Source organism: Pleurodeles waltl, chromosome 12, assembly GCF_031143425.1.
Source record: "Pleurodeles waltl isolate 20211129_DDA chromosome 12, aPleWal1.hap1.20221129, whole genome shotgun sequence".
Taxonomy (NCBI): Eukaryota; Metazoa; Chordata; class Amphibia; order Caudata; family Salamandridae; genus Pleurodeles; species Pleurodeles waltl.
This window is the reverse complement of record NC_090451.1, coordinates 246,985,570-247,008,512: the sequence shown is the minus strand read 5'-3', so window position 1 is coordinate 247,008,512 and position 22,943 is coordinate 246,985,570. Positions and strand designations below refer to the sequence as shown.

Genomic DNA, 22,943 nt, shown 5'->3' with positions numbered 1-22,943 from the left:
ATCGACTCAATTGTTTTCCCACAAGACGGTGAGATTGGCGGGTATGAGTGTAAGTAATGAGATGTCCATGTGAATTTAATGTGAGAAAAAACTAGATTGACTACAGGTGTCTGGGTGCATGTGAATCTACAGCACTACATGCCACGAACAGATGCTTACACGGTAAGTAGCATATTCCGTTCGAGGCATGTGTGGCTGTAGATACACATGCTTTGCATAGACAGACTGTAATGCAGTTCGCTTCAGATGTAGTGGCTAACCTGTGGGTGTTGCAGTTTGAAAAGGTGTACGTAACACTGTCTGACCTACATTGGCTTGTTGGCGTGCTAAAACATCCACACAACAGTATTTGGTGAAGGTGTTTGGTGTGGACCATGTAGCTGTCTTACATATGTTAACTATTGCAATATTTCCTATGAAAGCCATGGATGTTCCTTTCTTCCTAGAGAAGTGTGCACTAGGCAGTAAAGGTAAAGTTCTTTGGCTTTAGCATAACATGTTTGAATGCACTTAACTATCCATCTTGCTGTGCCTAATTTGAATCTGGGGATCCTTTTATATGGAGGTGAAAAAGCAACACAAAGTTGCTTAGTTTTGCTGAAAGTTTTAATTCTATAAATGTAGAACATAAGGACCTTTTAAACATCAAAGTGAGAGCCCTCTCCACAACTGAATCTGGTTGTGGGGAAAAAACTGATGACTTGATTGATTGAAGTGAAAATAGGAGACAACTTTAGGTAGAAATGTTGGGTTTGTGCATAGAACCACCCTGTCTCTGTGTAGCTGGAAGAAAGGTTCTTCCAAAGTTAAAGCTTGGAGCTCACTAACATGTCTGAGTGAGGTGATAGTGACTACCAGTGCCACTTTCCAAGAAAGGAACTGAAGGGGGTATGTATGCAGTGGTTCAAATGGGGGGCTCTTAAAGAGTGTAACAACAACATTAAGATTCCATGAGGCCTCAGGTAGAACCCTTGGTGGAATAACTCTTTTGAGCCCTTCCATGAAGGCTTTAATGACTGATATTTTGAATTAAGAGATCAGTTGTCTTTCTGTAGATAGCCATTGCAACAAGATGTAATCTTTAGATTTTAATGGTAATCCAGCTTTTTGTAGATGAAGCACGTAGCAGACAGTGTCTAGTACATTGGCTTTGAAAGGGTCAATTGTTTGAATGACAGTAGCAGGCAAATTATTTCCATTTTGCTGCGTAGCAAGCTCTACTGGTACGTCTACAGGCTTCTTTAAGAATGATCATACATTCAGGTGGTAAATTAAGGTAACCAAACGCTGTGACCGCAGGATTCAAATTGCTGAGTTGAGACTTTTGAGATCTGGGTGCCTGATTTCTCCATACTTCTGAGTGAGAAGGTCCGCCCTTTTGGGGAGCTTCTTGAGTGGCACTAGAGAGAGGTCTAGTGGTGTTGTGAACCAGGGTTGGCGAGCCCAAGTGGAAGCCACTAGAATCATTGTGAGAGATGTTTGCCTGAGCCTATGAGCCAGAAATGGAAGAAGAGGAGGGAAAGTGTAGGTAAATATCCCTGACCAAGTCATCTACAGTGCATTGCCCTTGGATAGTGGTTGGGGAGCCTGGAGGTGAAATTTGGGCATTTTGCGTTTTCTGCAGTTGCTAAAAGGTCTATATGAAGGAACCCCCATCTGTGGAAGTATGGGATGAGGATTTGTGGATGCAGTTCCCATTCATGGACTTGTTGCTGCACCCTGCTGAAGAGGTCTGAAAAATTATTGTACATGCCTGTGATGTAGTGGCCATCTCCAAATAGTCTGTGATAGACGGGATACATACTGGAGGAGATTCTTGATCTCAACCCAGTGGGTGCGGTAGTAGCATGCCACAAGGCCCTGAGAGTTGGCAATACCCCAATGTTTGGCAGCTTGAGCCCGAACTCTCGTCCCCGAAGCATCGATCCTCTTACTCTCCTTATCGGGAGGTGGGGTATCCCCACTTTCCTTCGAGTTGGCACGTTTGCAGGCACTAGTGGTGACAAGGGAATCTGGTAATAACCGGCCCCTAATATGTATTTATAGGGTCTGATGGTGAGGGCTTGTATTCTTGTAAACCCTTGAAAATATCTGCCGTGTGTTGCAACATACCTCCTAACATAGTTGTGAAGAAAAGGGGGGGAAATTATAGGGATAGGCGCTAACAGAATGTCACCAAAACATTTCTTTAACAATAGATAGTAAATACGGTGCTCCCGAACGGCGGGTCCTCCCAGCACCTCCAGTGTTTCTCCAATAGGAAAAAACCAAACTGATTCAAAAGGCCAGGGCACTCGTATGAAATAAGATAAGAGTCTGTGCAGTTAGGTTCTTGGTCTTCGGAGAATCAATATATAATCCAAACAGAGTTAAAGTTCAGTGTCTTTATTCTTGTGCGAGGTTTTCATACATGTTCATCACATCAGAAAGATCCCATATGTGGCCACCACAACAACATCCAACAGCCAACACGTGTTTCGTCTCCGAGAAATTAATCTCATTGACTTCCTCAGGGCAAAGTATAAGTAAGGTGTTAACATGAATAAATAGCTTATCCTAATCAAGTAAAACTCTTCAAGATAATGTACGATCAATAGAGAAAGAGTAGTGGGAATCACGTGACGGGGGAAAACACTATTATCCCCGAGTCTTCATGAGGGAGTACTCATAAGTCAGCACGTATTGATCCAAAATCTTTTACGGTGCGATCTATAAACAAAACAGGTATTTGGGGTAAATACTTGTGTTGGGGGCGCTGTGTCTTGCTCCCCGATAATTAAGCTGGCGTCTATGTACAGAAAAAGGACGTGTAAGCCCTCTGTCTCATCTAAAACCGATGTAACAAAGATTATAATCATATGTTGCTTCTTAGTTGAGCAACCAGACTCAGCCCCCTCAAAATAAAGTGCAAAATACATAAGTTAACATTAATGTCACACACACTCCTGAGACCTTACTCAGATAACATAATCTTATATGTTAGAACATGCCTTCTAACATAGGGAGATATTTAAAGCCCTATGTGTGCTGGAAAGTGTGCCAAAGAGGAAGTCTTCCTCTAGAGGCTCTTTATGCAATTCTACATCTTGGAATGTGTGAACTCTGGCTATAACCTCCTGGTGAGAAGTGGTATCATCAAGGAGGAGAAGGTCGTGCAGGGAAGAGATCTGTATTCGCAGGGGGATCAACATCGTATGTATCCCAGGGCTCTTTTTGTGGTGGTGTTGCAAATGTATCATGTGCTCCAGCATACCCAGCAGTGTCTGACTGAGAAGATCCCTGTGGTGATATGTCTAATGGATCTTGTCCATCATGTGGTTGAGATGGTGAAGATGGTGGTGGAAGAAGTGATGAGGCAGGCGGAAGGGGCAAAGGCCCGGTAGCCATGTACACTTTTTTCCTGTGCTTGGTGAGGAACTGGCATGTCAGAAGCCTCTTCAAAAGTCAGCTTCCTTTTAGGTGGTGGGGTAGGCGTAGGAATGGCAGCCTTTGCAACAATGCGATAGCATGTGGGTGGATATAATCTGTTTTTGCCTCATGTGCAGCTGTTCCTGAAGTCTGTGCAGGATCAGCTCCACCTATGCTTCGGAACTGGACTTGGTGGTCTGCTTTGAAGAGCTTGGCTGCGAAGCAATGCTCGGCGTTGAAGGCTGATGGAACGGACCCCATTCCGCTTCTGCCCAAAATGCCATAACAAGTATCCGTATACGGATCAGCCTCTGGTCTGTAACTTGTGCTTGTCTCCCGAGCACAAGGAAGATACTTGTGAAGCCTGTCGAGCGTTTCGGTCGAGAAAGACATTAAGAGACCGAAGAGCCAGAAGACTGCAAATGGCGTCGACGCCGACAGGACAAGAGCGTTTCGAGGAGGAAGAAGAAGCTTTCTCCATCTACGAGTCGGACTCGGAAGAGCTCGAGGCCGAAGAAACGCCATAAACCGTGAGTAAGACGTCGAAACATAAGACTCACGAGAAGTCAACAAAAGCCCAGGGGACGCCACCGCCAACAGGCCATGGCTTAACCCGAAAAATAGGTGACCGATCATCGGCACCGAAAAAGGGCACGCTTGTGGCGAAGTCATCCGACTCAGGTCGAGATACCGCCACACAGCAACCTCGGACCCGAGACAGCGGCTCCGAAGAAGTTCGGCACCGAGACACCACGCCGAAAATAAAAAAGGTTTCTTCAGAGCCTAAAAAGACGTCCGAAAAAGTTTCGGTTCCGAAACATCCAGCCTCGGAGCCGAAAACAGGTTCCTACACAGAGGAACAAGGATTAACCTCCCAAATGCAAAAGCATAAATTCGGAGAGGAACTTGAAGCTGTAGAGCCAGACTATACACAAAGAAGGCTCCACATTCATGAGGACACCAGGAAGATAACCACTCTTCCCCCAATTAAAATAAAAAGAAAACTTGCCTTTCAACAAAAGGACAAGCAGCCACAGGCAAAAGTGGCAAGGAAAACAACTCCACCACCGTCTCCACCACCATCAATACACGCATCACCAGTAACAACTCCACCACTGATGCACTCCCCAGCTCACACTACAATGAGTCAGGATGATCCCGATGCATGGGACCTTTACGACGCTCCAGTATCAGACAACAGCCTAGACTCGTACCCTGCAAGGCCGTCGCCAACTGAGGACAGTACATCTTACACACAGGTGGTCGCAAGGGCAGCTGCTTTTCACAACGTCAACTTGCATTCCGAACCAATTGAGGATGACTTTTTGTTTAACACCCTAGCCTCCACCCATAGCCAGTACCAAAGCCTACCTATGCTCCCAGGAATGCTAAAACATTCCAAACAAATCTTTCAAGATCCAGTTAAAGGCAGAGCCATAACTCCAAGGGTGGAGAAAAAATACAAGCCACCGCCAACAGATCCAGTTTATATTACAACGCAATTGACACCGGACTCAGTAGTTGTCGGGGCAGCTCGTAAGAGAGCGAACTCTCATACCTCAGGGGATGCACCACCTCCAGACAAGGAAAGTCGCAAATTTGATGCTGCGGGCAAAAGGGTGGCAGCACAAGCAGCAAACCAATGGCGCATTGCCAATTCACAATTACTTTTGGCAAGATATGATAGAGCTCATTGGGATGAGATGCAGCATTTCATAGAACACTTACCCAAAGAGTTCCAGAAAAGGGCGCAACAGGTGGTGGAAGAAGGACAAAGTATCTCAAATAATCAGATACGGTCTTCAATGGATGCAGCAGATACGGCTGCAAGGACAGTAAACACTGCAATAACAATAAGAAGGCACGCATGGCTGCGTACTTCGGGGTTCAAGTCGGAAATTCAACAAGCCGTGCTAAATATGCCCTTTAATGAACAGCAGTTGTTTGGGCCGGAAGTCGACACTGCTATTGAGAAACTCAAGAAAGACACTGATACAGCCAAAGCCATGGGCGCACTCTACTCCCAGCAGAGCAGAGGCACTTTTCGCAAAACACCTTTTAGGGGAGGGTTTCGAGGTCAACCAACAGAAACCACAACATCACAAGCAAGGCCCACTTACCAGAGCCAATATCAGCAGGGAGGTTTTCGGGGGCAATATAGAGGGGGCCAATTTCAGAAGAATAGGGGAAAGTTCCAAAGCCCCAAAACTCCTCAAACTAAACAGTGACTTACAAGTCACACAACCCCATCACATAACACCTGTGGGGGGGGAGACTAAGCCAATTTTACAAACATTGGGAGGAAATAACAACAGACACTTGGGTCTTAGCAATTATCCAGCATGGTTATTGCATAGAATTTCTCAAATTCCCTCCAAGCGTCCCACCGAAAACACACAGTATGTCAAAACAACATATAGACCTTCTAGGACTAGAAGTTCAAGCATTGCTACAAAAAGAAGCAAAAGAAGCAATAGAATTAGTACCAAAACTACAGAGAAACACAGGAGTTTACTCACTCTATTTTCTGATACCCAAAAAGGACGGCAGTCTGAGACCAATACTAGATCTCAGAACACTAAATACCTACATCAAATCAGACCACTTTCACATGGTTACATTACAAGACGTAATCCGACTGCTCAAACAACAAGACTACATGACAACACTAGACCTAAAGGATGCGTATTTCCATATACCAATACATCCTTCACACAGAAAATACCTAAGGTTTGTATTCCAAGGAATACATTACCAATTCAAAGTGTTGCCATTCGGAATAACAACTGCGCCAAGAGTTTTTACAAAATGCCTGGCAGTAGTAGCTGCACATATCAGAAGGCAGCAAATACATGTGTTCCCGTACTTAGACGACTGGTTAATCAAAACCAACACGCTAAGACAGTGTTCACAGCACACAAAATATGTCATACAAATCCTCCACAAACTAGGTTTCTCGATCAACTACGCAAAGTCACACCTTATGCCGTGTCAAACACAGCAATACTTAGGAGCGACAATCAACACAGCAAAGGGGATTGCCACTCCAAGTCCACAAAGGGTTCAAACATTTCATAATGTAATACAGGCCATGTATCCAAAACAAAGAATACAAGTCAAAATGGTAATGAAACTGCTAGGCATGATGTCTTCATGCATAGCCATTGTCCCAAACGCAAGGTTGCACATGCGACCCTTACAACAGTGCTTAGCATCACAATGGTCACAAGCACAGGTCAGCTTCTAGATCTGGTGTTGATAGACCGCCAAACATACATCTCGCTTCTATGGTGGAACAGTATAAATTTAAATCAAGGGCGGCCTTTCCAAGACCCAGTGCCACAATACGTCATAACGACAGATGCTTCCATGACAGGGTGGGGAGCACACCTCAATCAACACAGCATCCAAGGACAATGGGACATACATCAAAGACAGTTTCACATAAATCACTTAGAACTGTTAGCGGTATTTCTAGCGCTGAAAGCATTTCAGCCCATAATAACCCAAAAATACATTCTGGTCAAAACAGACAACATGACAACAATGTATTACTTAAACAAACAGGGAGGGACGCACTCAACACAGTTGTGTCTCCTTACACAAAAAATATGGCATTGGGCGATTCACAACCACATTCGCCTAATAGCACAATTTATTCCAGGGATTCAGAACCAGTTAGCAGACAATCTCTCTCGGGATCACCAACAAATCCACGAATGGGAGATTCACCCCCAAATACTAAACACTTACTTTCAAATTTGGGGAACACCTCAAATAGATCTATTTGCAACAAAGGAAAACTCAAAATGCCAAAACTTCGCATCCAGGTACCCACAGGATCAATCCCAAGGCAATGCTCTATGGATGAACTGGTCAGGGATATTTGCGTATGCTTTTCCCCCTCTCCCGCTCCTTCCATATCTAGTAAACAGGTTGAGTCAAAACAAACTCAAACTCATACTAATAGCACCAACATGGGCGAGGCAACCTTGGTTCACAACACTACTAGACCTTTCAGTAGTACCTCATGTCAAACTACCCAACAGACCAGATCTGTTAACACAACACAAACAACAGATCAGACATCCAAATCCAGCATCTCTGAATCTAGCAATTTGGCTCCTGAAATCCTAGAATTCTGACACTTAGACCTCACACAAGAATGTATGGAGGTCATAAGACAAGCTAGGAGACCTACCACTAGACACTGCTGTGCAAATAAGTGGAAAAGATTTGTTTATTACTGCCATAATAATCAAATCCAGCCATTACACGCATTCTCCAAAAGATATAGTAGGATATTTACTACATTTACAAAAGTCAAATCTAGCTTTCTCTTCCATGAAGATACATCTTACCGCAATATCAGCTTACCTGCAAATTACTCATTCAACTTCATTATTTAGAAAACCAGTCATAAAAGCGTTTATGGAAGGCCTAAAAAGAATTATACAACCAAGAACACCACCTGTTCCTTCATGGAACCTCAATATTGTCTTAACACGACTCATGGGTCCACCATTTGAACCCATGCATTCTTGTGAAATGCAATACTTAACGTGGAAAGTTGCGTTTTTAATTGCCATCACATCTCTAAGAAGAGTGAGTGAAATTCAAGCTTTTACCATACAAGAACCATTTATTCAAATACACAAAAATAAAATAGTCCTACGAACAAATCCAAATTTTTTACCAAAGGTAATCTCACCGTTCCACTTGAATCAAACGGTAGAATTACCAGTGTTCTTCCCACAACCAGATTCTGTAGCTGAAAGAGCACTACATACATGAGACATCAAAAGAGCGCTAATGTACTACATTGACAGAACAAAACTAATTCGAAAAACAAAACAACTATTTATTGCTTTTCAAAAACCTCATACAGGAAATCCAATTTCTAAACAAGGCATTGCTAGATGGATAGTTAAGTGCATTCAAACCTGCTATATTAAAGCAAAGAGAGAGCTGCCTATTACACCAAAGGCACACTCAACCAGAAAGAAAGGTGCTACCATGGCCTTTCTAGGAAATATTCCAATGAACGAAATATGTAAGGCAGCAACATGGTCTACGCCTCATACATTTACCAAGCACTACTGTGTGGATGTGTTAACTGCACAACAGGCCACAGTAGGTCAAGCTGTACTAAGAACATTATTTCAAACTACTTCAACTCCTACAGGCTGAACCACCGCTTTTGGGGAGATAACTGCTTACACAGCATGTGTATCTGCAGCTACACATGCCATCGAACGGAAAATGTCACTTACCCAGTGTACATCTGTTCGTGGCATTAGTCGCTGCAGATTCACATGCGCCCACCCGCCTCCCCGGCAGCCTGTAGCCGTTTAGAAGTAGATCTTGAACATTTGTACATTTGTAAATATATTACTTTAAGCTTCATTATGTACATACGTATTCACTCCATTGCATGGGCACTATTACTAGCATACACACCTCCTACCTCACCCTCTGCGGGGAAAACAATCTAAGATGGAGTCGACGCCCATGCGCAATGGAGTCGAAATGGGAGGAGTCCCTCGGTCTCGTGACTCGAAAAGACTTCTTCGAAGAAAAACAATTGTAACACTCCGAGCCCAACACCAGATGGCGGACTGTGCACAGGATGTGAATCTGCAGCGACTAATGCCACGAACAGATGTACACTGGGTAAGTGACATTTTCCATATATATATATATATATATATATATAGGGGCAGGGGAGACTGTAATCACAGCTTGTTGAGCCAGCAGCACCTATTTCCAGGTCAACTTCAAGGGTGCCTCTTCGGGAGGATATCCTGTCACAGCAGCTGGGCTGGGTGTCCACCCGAGCCTGTGCATGTCCATCTTCATGCTCCTTCTGAAGTTGTTGTTATTTTGGCAGCCAGTCATCTCTTGATGAAATCTGTATACACCTATCTTTGGAACAAGTTTGTAATTTGGTGTTCAGCCCAGCATGGTGATCCACTTCATGTCAAACTGTCTGAGGTTTTATTGTTTGTGTAGTCATTGGCCCAGCGAGGCCTGCTGCTGGGTAATGTTAAAGGGTATTTGTCAGCTGTCTTAGCTTTTTTGCAGTTGCTAGATCAGCTGTCCCTGTTTAAGTCACCTGTTGTGACTGTTTTTTTAAAGGTTTGCAACATGTTTCTGTCTTTCCCTTTCATTATGCCCCAGTGGGATTTGAATTTGGTCTTGACCTACCTAATGTTTTCTCCTTTCAAACCCATGCATAACTGTTACCTAAGAATTCTGACCCTTAAGATGTTCTTTTTGGTCTCCAATACAGTAACTCAGAGGGTAAAAGAGCTTCATGCCCTCTCTAGTCACCCACTGAACACTACCTTATCCTGGGACGAACTGGTTCTTTGAAGGCACGCTTCCTTTCTACCTAAGGTGGTGACCCCTTTCACGTCAGTTAGACAATCACCCTTCTGATGTTCTTTGCTTCTCTTCACCTTTCCAATGAAGAGGAGAGACTCCATTGTTTATATTGATTCCTTCGTTTTTATATTGATCGTACTAAAGGCCTTCAACTGGATGATCAGCTTTTCCTTGGATCCCCTGGAGCAAAGAAGGGTAAAGCGCTGCAGAGGAGAACAATCTCTTGATTGATTGTACACTGCATAAACATCTGCTACACATTGGTAAAAAAGCAGCCTCCATAAGGCTTGAGGGCTCATTCCATGAGAACCAAGACTGCCATTACTGCGTTGGCACATGGAGTGCCTGACCCGACATATGTCGGGTGGCTATGTGGGTGTTGGTACATACATTCACGTACCACTGTTGTCTGGATAGTCTGAACCATTGAGATGGGCTTTTTGCCACTGGGTCCTGCATGACCTTTTGGTTTAAGCCAGTTTGCAGTCCCTCCTCCGGGGAGGTAACGGCTGCCATATCTATTGAATCTGTGGTTAGAAGCCTTTTTCAGAAGGACAAGTTACTTACTTTTGTTAACGCCTTTTGTGGGAGAGACTCAGTCTAATTGTTGGGGCTAGCAATAATAGTTTGCTTTATGTTAAAAAAAAAAAAAAAAAGAAAAAAAAAAGAAACGAAATTCCCTGAAAAACCACCAGTTACGGATGTTATCTAACATGTGGCTCCAAGAGTTTAGCTTACACAAAACAAAAGCCCTAGAAATTCAATTAAAAACACAAAAGTAAAAGTGACATAACAGTTAGCGCTTGTAAATTATAAAACTTATTTTAAAACGCTGAAATTCACCAATTATAATTTACTGAGCTAACTACAAGATGTGCCCTGCTGTGCACTGCTCATGATCACACATATAACATCACTCTTGACATGTTCAGTGACTTTATTGTTGACATTACTAATCACATCAATGATGCCGTCATCCAACCTACTGCTGTTGAAAGCTCTCAGTGAACCAGTACAGCATTTCATATATGAAAGAAAGTACTAAATGATGCAGAATCATGTAAAGTATAAATCGCCCTAAATGATACAAAACCATGTAAGATAAAAATCACCCTTCAGACACGCAAGCCCGTTGGTTATACACTTTTGTGGATAGCCAACCTTATGTCGGCAATCAACCAGACCTGGGTGGGGAAGCCTCTGCTGCGTAGGATCCTCATCCTGTGAACAGATCTTCATTGGAGAACTCAGTCCCTCCAGTCATCCAAGCCCCATTTGGTGGCCAAGCCTCTACTACACACAACCTTTTCCCTGTACCAAACACTCAGCAGATAGCCAACCTCTTGCGGGCAGCGAAACCCACATTGATGGACAAGTGCCTGCAGCTTATAATCTGCACTCAGTTGCACAGCTTCTCATGGAGTGCCCATTCCTTACAGACACTCAAGGCCCCTTAGGACAGTAAACACATACCACATACAACGGTCACCTTGCAGTAAGGCTTTTACAGATAGCTGTCTTCTTGTGGGCAATTATGGATGCACAAGTTGACAAGCCTCTGGTGTGCAGGGTCTTCGCCCTGTGCACAGTCTGTCACAGAGAGCTCACTACTTTCACACACCCAAGCTTCATTAGAATGTCAAGCATGTTGCTAAAGCTTACACCAATTAACAGTAAAGAGACTTTAGAAAAATAGGTCTAGATGTACCTTAGATCTGGATGTTGTCATCCGTGTTGTCATTTGAGATCTCTCAGTGGTATCATTTGAGATCTTATCAGTGATGCCATCAATGATGTAATTGAACATATCATGAGTGACGTAATATGTGAGATGATCTGCAGTGCAAGGTGGTGAGGCAACTTATGGTTAGCTCAGTAAACTGTAACTGGTAAATTTCAGTGTTTGTTTTAAAACAATAGTTTTTATATTACCAGGCCTAGGTATATAAACCTCACTTTAATCTTTGTTTACTTCAGTATTGGTACTTTCATAGATTCACATGCTTGAATCATTCCCAGGTGGGCGTGGTTAATAGCCCACAGATAGATTACAACACATCAGTCGGTTTAAAAAGTATTAAACTTAAGACTTAACCAATCAGGTTACAACATGGTGCTGGTATTTGTAGTAGATGCTGTTGACACCGCTGTAGCTATTCTTGTCGTCGACTGCGTCATAGACGATCTGTCAGTTGGCAGAGCTGAGGAAAGTTTCTTACAAGTATGTTTTACATGAGGTGGTGTTGGAGGCTGAGAGAGAGATTTTTTAGGTCTTTTTGAGGAGGAACTTGAACCTCTTGGCTCTTTTTTCCCTGAGGGAAGGTCACTTGTGTGGTGACTTGGATGAATTACAGTGTCTGTGAGAGGGACGAGAAGTCTTTTTTATTTTATTTTATTTTTTACTACTTGTTTGTGGTTCCCGAGAGGAATGGGAAGTAGCAATATCTCAAGCTCTCTTTAAAGACCTTTTGGAGGAATGTGAATCCTCGCTGTCTTCATCAGAAACAGGATTTTTTCTGGATCTACGTTTCTGTAGCTACCCCTTACTCTTTCAATGTTTTGGAAGAGAAAGTGTGACATTCCTTGCAGTCCTTGGTCGCATGTGATGGATAAAGACAAAATACACATTCCTGATGAGGGTCATCAGAGTGAAGCCTCTTCTTTTGGCAAGTACCACAGGGCCTGAAAAGTCACTTTTGTGGTGTGTCTGACTTGGTCAAAGTCAGTTTGAAAACACCCAAATTACAGATCTAAAATTATTAAGTATATCTGTAATTCTCTGAAGAGATAAACTTGAGAAAATTTGGGGAATCTTCCTGAACAATTGTAGAAAGGTAGAACTGAACAGAGCTCAGAGGAGACTCCCTAGCTCGACATACAGTATAAAAGCTGAGGGACTAGAGCTTCTCACAGAAGTGTTCTACAGGGTGTTGCACACAACCATTGACTGCTGTACCAAAGCTGGCATCACAGCATTTCTGAGTTTTTTTTTAATTTTTATTTCTGTGCCCCTCCCCCTCCACCCCTCTTCATGTGCCATATAGTGAAGGGCACCTGCAAGTTAGCAAAATGTGTGTCTTATCACTGAGCCTTGCGGCATATACAGGTTACTATTTTACACTATACTCCCTTATTAGATTTGAAATCCTTTGCTTTTATTTGGCCGATGTGGTTTGGAAATGAAGGGAAAGTTGATGGTCCCATTGTAGAGTTCAGTTGTTGTTCAAGGGACAAGTTGGGGAATGCACTTGGATTAAGGGACAAAGGTGGCTGCAGTTGAGTACTAGTAGCATTGTAAATTTAACAAACCACCAAGATACTCTCTCTGGTATTTTATGTAGGTTTACTGAAGAGTACTAGATTATCCTTTGGGTCTATTTAAACATTAGATACCCACATGCAGTACAATGTTCGGTGGTCCCTGATTTCATGTAGCAAGATCAGCTTTTGCGCATTTTGGTGGCAGGAGAGATGCAAAGGACTTAGAATTCTAGATAAGCTACACAGATAAATGTATATTTGTTTTTCTAAGTGTGTAAATAAAGGAGTTAGCCATTTGGTTGAATGTTTGAACAGAAATAAGGATGACATCAACACAGACTCGATGTTGATGACTCAGTTTGAGAAACTGTTGAAATTTCTCGGTAGATGTGTTGTGAGTAACACTGCTTAAACAGAGTACCCAGAGGATAGCTCCAAAAGGAACAATTAAGAATGAGAAACTTAAGCTTTTAGAGAGACCCCCGTTAATAAGAATAGGTAGAGATAGACACAGCTTGAAAGCTGTACAAGCAACTACCAATCAGTGGACACATGTAAAAGGTACTCACCTTGTTGCGTACCCACCTTGTTGGTCTGAGCATTAGTTACAGACTCCTCTTACATAAGTATCTTCTCAGAATTGGAGTGAGTCCTTAGTTGTGCTGAAGTGAGAAGAAACATAGATGACCCAATTTTTAGAGCTGAGAAGAAAACAATCTGTTACAGTTTGAGCATGTTATTGTTTTAAGTGATGATGTCTTCTCCAAGGATTTGGGAGATATTTGAATACTTATTGGGGACAGTTTATGAAGTAGTTTTAGAAAAATAAGAAATTAAGTTGTTGTCAGGAGAAGAATATACAGAAATTGTTTTGCCAAAGAAAGTAGGGGTTTTGTAAGGACTGAAAGCATATCGGCTGTTGAATTGGTGACTAAATGTATGTCAATTCAGTTTAAAATTGCAGTTACACCAATGTTTCACTATAACATTTCGTTTTTATCACTGAGTAAATGCTCTTTCTGTTCAATCTATAGTCCAAATGAGAAATGCCAACTAACTGATAGCATATATCTTCTTAAAAGATCATACTTTGATTTAGACAGTCTTACATCTAAAATAGTGCTGCATATTATGTTGCCAGATCAAAACTGACAGATAAATATGTATCTTCATTGATAAGCTATCATTCTAAGAATGCATTTCAATGTTTTTTTCCCTAGAAAAAACGCTAATAACACCAGCTTCATATTCTTTGAAAAACATAGAAGATGCAACTGAGTTTTTAGGAAAACACACCGACAAGTTTGATAAGATCATTGCATCGTTTCATGGTTCGTTTAAGGAATATGAAAGAAAAAGTCTACGACATTATATAGTGAGTAGTTAAATGTTTACAATTACCTGTTTGTCTATGCTGAGTCTGAGTGGATGATGTAGATGTCTGCTTGGGTAAAAGCCAGAAATTTCACATGCAAAGCAGAGTTAAATGTAGGTAATAATTTCATAAGCCGTGGTATCTCTTAATGTGATGTTTATAAATGTCAGCCTTTTCCAAGTATTGGGTCTAAGAATATACTCAAAAGTTCATTAATGATTTGCTTTATCTTTGGTGCTCTATTAATGGAATATGTGCATACCCACAGCCATTTCTAGACACTTGGTCCACGTACTCTTTGCTCTTCCCCCATTTTGCTTTAGATACCTAGTCCCTCATTTTCGGGTTTGTGGTAATCTGGATTTAGGAAAAAGAAAAGTTTGCAAACTCCTGCATGTGATGTTTTTTTCTGCGCAGGTTTTGACATTCAAAACCTAGTTGCATTCTTGTAGAGAAAAAAAAGTATGCAGGTTTTGGCAGCTCAGAATGGGTGAAACGGTGCAGTATAATCATATCAGCTGCCATTTCTTGATGTATAATTCAGAATGTGGAGGCAATACTGCATGTGGAAAAAAACTGTAAACTGTGTAATCAGTTTTTAGCAGATGGGATAATAGCCCCCCTAAATAATGGGCCCCTGTACAGAGATGCTTGTTAGTTCGAGTCTACTTTAGAGTATGTTTTATTCAATCATAACAGAAGATGACCAACGTTTATGAGCTGATTTACTAGATCATATGCCTGAACATTAGAGCTCCTTGCATTAAAGGCAGATCCAAGTCTTAGCTGCAGACTTAAAATACCTGTAAGAACTGTTTGATGATATATTGGTGTGCCCTACATTGCAAAATGTACATTTAAAGTCAAGGGCTGGTCTCTGTACAGAGCTTGTGGCCCTTGTCCTGCTTATTACATGCTAGAAGAGAAGGAGTTGTCAGTAGCATAAATCTCCCCTTCCTTCCTGAAAGGGTGTGTCGGTGGAAGCCGGCTGAAGATGCTGGTCACTATTCTGTTCCCTTCCTTTTTACTTATTCAGGTGAACACAGTTGTAACAGGAGTAAGAGGATAATACACTTTGGGTATGGACAGAAATTATCGGATACCTGGAGACAGGTCAGTAGGTTTAAAAGTCGCTGACAGGCCCACCAAATCCTGCTCATGGCTTGATCCTGTGAGGGATGATTCAAAGAATGATAAGTTCCATAGAAGAGGAGTGACTGAGAAGATGCAGAACAACCCTGAAGGTGTAGCCAGCCCATTGATGTACAAACAACAGTGGAGAAACAAGGTTGCCTGCCTTGCTAGTCCTGAGCCCCCATGCAACTTTCACAAGCACATGCTAGAATCAATAAATCAAAAAAGATTACACACGGTACCAAACAATAAAGAAGGTTTCTTTCAAAGGGTTGGTTCAATCAGTAAATGGAAACCAAATTTTTTTTGAAGCAAGAGCCCTCACTCACCTTCCGGTGACATGCTTCATCATAGGGCCCAGCTCCTCGTCAGGCCGGCGCTGCAATGCCTGACGGGCCCCACAAGGGGCTCTTTGCCGGAGATCTTTTCAGAGTCGTGCATAGCCGGTCAAGAAAAATATAGTGAAGGATTGGTATATGGGAAAATATTAAAAATGACTAGAGGTAACTAATAATGATTTTTATTCTAATGCTGATACTTCTGACATGATTAAAACCAGTATGCGGGGAATTAGTGGAATGATGTCTACATCCCCCATAAAAAACAGGTAGGTATAATTGCTATGTCTCATAATAGAGAATAGTCAGAAAGAGACAGTGAACACAGGATCCCCTGTATCACTCTATATAGTTGGCATGGTGTCGACGCCGATGGTCCAGTCGACGGAACTGATGTCGTGGATGATTTTTCCATCAACGACGGTCTCGCCGACGGTGGTGTCATCGATGGTGGCCTCGTTGATGGTGATGTCGCCGATGGTACTCTCGTCGACAGTGTTGCAGTTGAAGGTATTTTCATAGACGATGGCCTCGTCGACGATGGCGTCAACGACGATGGTCTCGTCGACGATGGCGTCAACGACGATGGTCTCGTCGACGATGGCGTCAACGACGATGGTCTCGTCGACGATGGCATCGTTACCTTCAGAGACAAAGTCTTTTCTGAAGCCTTCGTCGACGGTGGTCTAATTGAAGGAATAGGAGCTTTTACCACAGACGTCAACGTAGTCGTAGTCGACAACTGTCTCGTCGACGAGGTGGTGGAGGTGGTAGATGTGAAAACCGTCAACGGTGGTGTCATCATCGTCTTAAGTTTGGTAGATACCCTTCTAGAGGTGGAAGGCTCAGATGACGGAGAACAGTGTGATGACTCCTTCTTTCGACGAGGAGAGGATGGCTCGGATGAAACTGAGCCTTGCACACCTTTAGCACCTTCTTTATTATGCATTTTCTGACACTTTCTGGATCTTTCAGCCTGTCCCAGGTCCTCAGATCTGGGCCTTTTATGTGGCCTTTCTGACTCACTCTCCTCACAAGAAGTACAGGATTTTGCCTGTAACCATGTCAAAAGCCTACCCTCTCTGTCTCTTTTTTGCAGAGAAAGTGCGGCATATCTTGCAGTCTTTCACCTGGTGTTCTGGATATAAGCAGTTTGGATCATCCACATGCAGCCTGTTCTTGCCACAGGTCTTACAAGGGCATAAAAGGCCTTTTCTAGAAGAATCCGACATGATTTTGAAGTTTTCTGAGAGAAAATCTTTCTGACAGAAGTAGAAAACTGAGCAGAGCTCAGGGAGACTCTATTCACACGACGTGCGGTAGAAAATCTGAGGGAAAGAGCATCTCTGGAGAGTATTCTAGAGGGTGCTGGTGCCTGATTGGCCAGGAGCCAGGTTTGGGGCCTTTTCACAAAAAAACAGAGATAGGCTATATGAGTCATTTGGATTAGCATTATAGCCTATGGGATTTTTTTTGGGTGCTTATTGCTTTTCATGTACTGTGGGACTCTCACTTCGACGACGGGGATGATTCAAGCATGTGAATTCATGAAAGATACCAATCCTGGATAACTGTAGTTACAGGTAAGTAACTTGTTTTCTAGCTGGGCCCGCATTACATGCATCTGATCTTCTGATGCTGAGATACATGTCTCCGCTTCTGTTACTTGCTCAGTCATCTTGCAGAGATCAGCCGTAGGAGAGAGATTTGTTCAGAGTTCTTCCGTCTTGCCGTCTAAGTACCTTGAAGGTGATGATGTTATACTGCAAATCATGGGACTCCAGATGAAAAATAAATCAAACACTTGCACCCTACAAGTGTTTAAGTGTTGCAAGTTATTTCTTCTGCACAATTCATGATTAATAAAAAGGTGGCAGACCTGCTTGGTTTAGGTGCTTTGTGTCCTAGACTCGCAGGTGCATACATCCCATTCTTTCAGACTTCTCTCTGAACAGGATCCAAGATGTTAACAAGGTACACACGCTCCATTGACGTGGTCTAGGTTGTGTTTGGTCATCCAGACCCTCCTGGTTAATCCTGGACATCTGTATATTTCATCGGTCTCTTGACGTAACTATTTTCCTGTCTTTTAATAACATTTCAGCCAATGACACTGGTTCATCAAAAGTGAAAATGCCACATGCAATGTGACCAAAGTGATGACACAGTGTTGGCTTTTTTTCATATGGATAGCCTCTTGATAGTCTCATGTTTGATGCTGAGGAACTCTGGAAATGGCAGTGAATAAAATCTACACACAGTGAATAGAGCAATTGCTTTGTGCCTGGTGCTTTCTTCATGATCTCCCAGACAAGGGGTAGTAGCAAAGACACCAAGGCGTGCAAGTTCTTACTGAGGTACATGGTTCAAGTTGTTTTTTTTTGTGTTTTTTTTTATTTTTGAAATTTTCTCTAATTGTACTGTTTCAAAACCCTTAGTTGTTTCTCTACTCACTCAGTTTCAAGACTTATTGCGCCATACCATATTCAGAAAGGAAGTTTGGCCCACTGCTTGCACTAGAGCGAGACCAGTGCTGCTGTGGCACACTTTACCTAAGTGTCTGAATCACTCCACTTATGTTTCGGTGATATTTGGCTTCATACGGTATGAGTCTAGTCCTGCTCCTCCACCATTAGACACTGGTCACAATCTCATACATTTAATTGCCAGTATACTCCTCTCTCTTTTTTGTTTAGTTGCATTCATTTGTTGTTGCTTTCTACTTGATACTTCACTTTAAAACTGCTTCAAAATGTAATACATACTCTGTTCTTGTTAGATACAAGTTTAAAGCCCTAGTCTTATTTTCCTTCCTAACTCACCAATAAGACTCATTTGTGGACCTCTTTTGGTGGTGCTCAGAGTTTATTTTTATTCATTGGGGCACAGCATAAAATCTAGTTTCAGTTAAAATTGCTTTGTTGCACGGATGATGCACAGTGTTATTGTAGGTATGAAAGTTTAGTATAGTTTTTCAAAGATTTTGTTCAATACAGCCAAGGTTAATAGGAAAATAGAGCAAGTTGTGGTTAATAATGTGGTGTGATGAACAAAGAAATAGTGTTTTGGTCAGGAAAAGGGAGAGCTAGGAGCTTTGAATATAGTTCACACTGAAAATATATAAAACATATAGCAAGGCTAAATATGATAAAATGTGAAAATCTATTGTCAAACAGTGCCGCACGTAAGAGGAAAGAGAAATCGCGAAAAGTAAAAGTAAAGGTCAAAAAAGGATATGATGGGAGGACAGTTACTGAATCTATTGTGGATAATAACCAATTCTAAATATAGTGTCTGTGGTGTTATATTCAGTTTATATGCTTTATTAGATTTTCAGAACAAAGCCTGTGTTTAACCATTTTTTCTGAATGTGTAGATGTCAATATGGATCAAGAAGTAGGTTGCAGGTCAACCATTTACAGCAAAAGACATTCCCTTCACATCATTCTTTGTAGATATTTTTTGCAGCAGTCCAAACAATCCATTCATTTCCAAATGATGGCCCTTCATTGTATTAGCAAATTTGAATCCTGATGATTCCTGGACCCACCCTTTTCCTCTTCCTTGCTAAACCTTCCTTTCTGACACTGACCCAGACACAGTTTTTTGCACCTTGGAGACACGTATATTTGAAATGTTTCTTTTGTTTTTAATGGCCAGTGCATCATACTTTTCTGCATTGAATGCTTTGCATTTCTGAGTATTAAACAAGAATTTTCAGTAGAGAATTGTTTGGAAGGGTATAAGACCCTGGCCTTCGATTTTAGCAACAGATGGCTTTCTGGGTACCTTTTACAAATTAAAATGTGGTGTGTTGAAGAGGCCTTAGTTACTCAAGCTGCTGAGCAGTGAGGTTACTCTTTGGGGGCTTTCTAAGGATGGTGCAGAATTGAGTCTCTGAGCACTGTTAGCACGCATGTGCAAATTCTTGGGACTGTGAATGAGTTGGAAGATTTGTTTTTTCTGTCATCATAATTGGTCAAGGCAAACTTATTTTCTGTTGTGATCTGCACTTTGTCTGTTCCAAGTAATATAACGACCTCTTCTCTCGTCACTGTAGTCACATCTCATTAAGCCTCTTTTCCACTCCATTCCTTGATGAATTGTTTGCAAGCTTCAACAACCCCTTTGTTCGTTAAATAGACTGCCTCATACGACTCCAGATTTCATGAATTGAGTCTTGTTATATTCGCATTGAAAGCCATCCAGGAATATCTTCTATAAGCTTGTCTTCCTTAAATATCTTCATCTGTGGTCATTCAACTTCACATGAGCCAGTTTTCCACTTTTTTCTAATCTTTAGTGGTAAACGAATGAAAACAAAAATGCTCTGTTTCTTTTCTTTAGTGTCTCCTATTATAGAACGGAAGCCATTAACGGAGACTTCACACTCTCCTTGTAGATTTTTTATTTAATCACCTTTCCACATTCATTATTTTCTCAGTTAATTTGAGGGCAGTGTGGATTATGTGATGTAGCGGAGTGTGTAGCAAGGTTTATGGGCCCACAGAGTTGAAGGAGAAAGCTTTGACTTTGTCTGTGTGATAGGCGCCCAAATATGTTTCATTGCCCACTCAACTCTGGTATATCGAGAGCATTGGCTGTACTCATAGTAGTTGAGGTATGAGATGGTTAAAGCCCTTCTCTCTAGAACCTTTGGTAGGTTTTGTGGATATTGGTGCTGCAGTCAGAGGAGTATTTCACTCAATTATCATGTAGCCCCATTGCCTGCTGGTCCCAGATATTTCTGCTTAATTCATGGTTAAATGTCTGTTAGGGTGCCTGATTGTATGTTTATTTATGGCCCTTAGCCTTTCAGAAAGTGTGCTGTTGTTTTTGCTGACATCACATTAAAAATTGAAGACTCATTTCTACCCCTGTAATGCAGATCAAAGGCAGATCAAACATCAGCGCAGGGTTATATACAGTAACTGTCGTCCCCAGTGTTCGCAGCTCTGCAGAAAGCATTTCAGCCCACTATGAGGTTGGGTTGTCCCTATTGTCCCCCCCTGAAGTTGCAGCAGGGGCTCCCTGCTCTCTCAAAACTCAGGCATAAGCAATGTTCTGTCACTATGCTTCCAATCCTGGGTTATCCTACCTCCACACACAATCGGTGTCTCGGTTTCTAACTCTCATTGTGTCAGGCATTGAGCAACACAGACACATAAGCCATTCTTTAAGTGGCCACAGTTTCTTGAGACTTGGCTTTGTTTATCCTTTATCCTACTACAAGCACTTCACATGCACCATTAAATTAGCTCAAGCATTTATGTCATATAATTGAAAATAAATATGACCCAACAACCCCCCCGAACACATTATTGGCAATATTGTTCTAATACACTTACAATCACACATTCAGTGCTACAATAAAGAAGTCTAAATTCCCTATTTTTTCCAAGTCCAGGTTAACTAAGTTGAAGAATTGGTGCCTAGTACTTTGGAGCCTGGACTCAATAACACAATTGGACACATCCTACAATATCTATTTAGTGAGACTGTATCTCATTGTAAGCATTTAGCCCTCACGGGTCTGGCCTAAATATGTTTGTTTAAGACTCTACCTATGCGTAAATCCCTCTGAAGATTAGTCTCTTGCAAGTCATTGCAAAAAAAGTGGCTGTAATGTCCGGCACCTCAGTATGATGTTGTTGGTCTTTCTTACCAGTTTGCAACCAATAGCTCAAAGTGGCCCAGTTTACCGTGGCACATACCCTTCAGTCTTTTTATAAGGTTCATCTCTCTCAGTGCCCCACTTCAACATCTATATGGGGCTAAGTGGAGATAATCTTTCCACAACATTTACAGTTGAAAATGTATGCAGATCCATAAGCAGCTGTAAAATAACATGAAACACGGCAAGGTAATCTAGCCTGTTGGAGTTCTCATACACCTGTGGTTGAAGTATAATGTCCTGTGTCTCAAAAGGGGCAAAACTGAGATCCCAGTCTTTGGTTGAACATGTGCTAAAAGGATTCTCTTCCATTAATCTCAGAAACAACCCCACCATCACCTCGAAAAGTAAAGCATTTGGAGGTGTGGTGGAAAGGAACTCATTCACTTGAGCTAAAGAACCTTCAAGATTGTACATTAACTCTAGTTCTTTACCAGCAGCTCTATAGAATATCTGCAAAAATGTATTCCCCAGCACAATTCAAGTTTTATCTTACATTGGACTGATCTTATTGGGTGGATTGTATAATTTATAGTTTTGCACCTAGGCTGCGTTTTGATCTGAATTTCACTCTGAAATTCATCCCAGTCTTAAAGTCTAATTTTAAGAGTTGAAGATTCATCTATTCCAGAATCTATTTGGCTTTTAATAAAAATCCAACCTTAACTCTTCTCAAAGAGACCAGGTGGCATGTTCAATCTCAGAGGACAACAGCCAAGTTCCCTCTTTAGATTTACTACAGGAAAGTGAGAGTTCTGAGGCATAGGCATTCAATTAGGGGAACCTGTATTTCTTAGCCTCGATCTTCAACCCCTCACATTTTACACTCTGTGGAATGGTTGTAAAGCAACATATTGATGCTTTCTAAAGCACCTAGAATACGTAAATAAACATATTATGTGAATGTGTTCTTTGGTAATGGTAACTATATGGTATGTTAATGTGCTGCCAATCCCACAATATGTTTTTTCCTTTGTATTAGCTGGAAATACATTGTCTAAGATAAGCATTCATATTTCTGCTTCCATTACAATTATTCGAGAATTTATTATACATACTTCCATTTTGCCAGTGTTTAATTTTGGTAACAGTGGAAGCCTTTATTGTTGCTATCGTTGTTTCACATGTCTTTTTATCATAAAGTATTATTAATTAAATGAATAATATTGAATTTGTGAAGTCAAAATTGTCAGGCTGTTTACTGCTGAATAACTAATGCAATTATTTTTTAACAGGATTCTGTCAATGCAATTTACACAAAATGCCTGCAGCATTTATTAAGAGATTCTCATTGGGTAAGATACATTTTTTTGTGATTTCAATTTGTTTGACTTAAAATTGTTTGCATAGTAATCAGATTTGTCTT

At 41.6% G+C, this 22,943-nt stretch overlaps 1 protein-coding gene across 2 annotated transcripts in view; it reads left to right on the top strand.

Annotated features, from left to right (window-relative positions):
• ANKRD27 (ankyrin repeat domain 27) overlaps positions 1-22,943 on the top strand; it is a 494,829-nt gene that overhangs the window by 162,874 nt on the left and 309,012 nt on the right. For both annotated transcript variants that reach the window (XM_069217700.1, XM_069217699.1), the window contains 2 exons: positions 14,277-14,431; positions 22,813-22,872. In XM_069217700.1, coding sequence (XP_069073801.1) covers positions 14,277-14,431; positions 22,813-22,872 — 215 coding nt within the window. The remainder of the gene's footprint in view (positions 1-14,276; positions 14,432-22,812; positions 22,873-22,943) is intronic.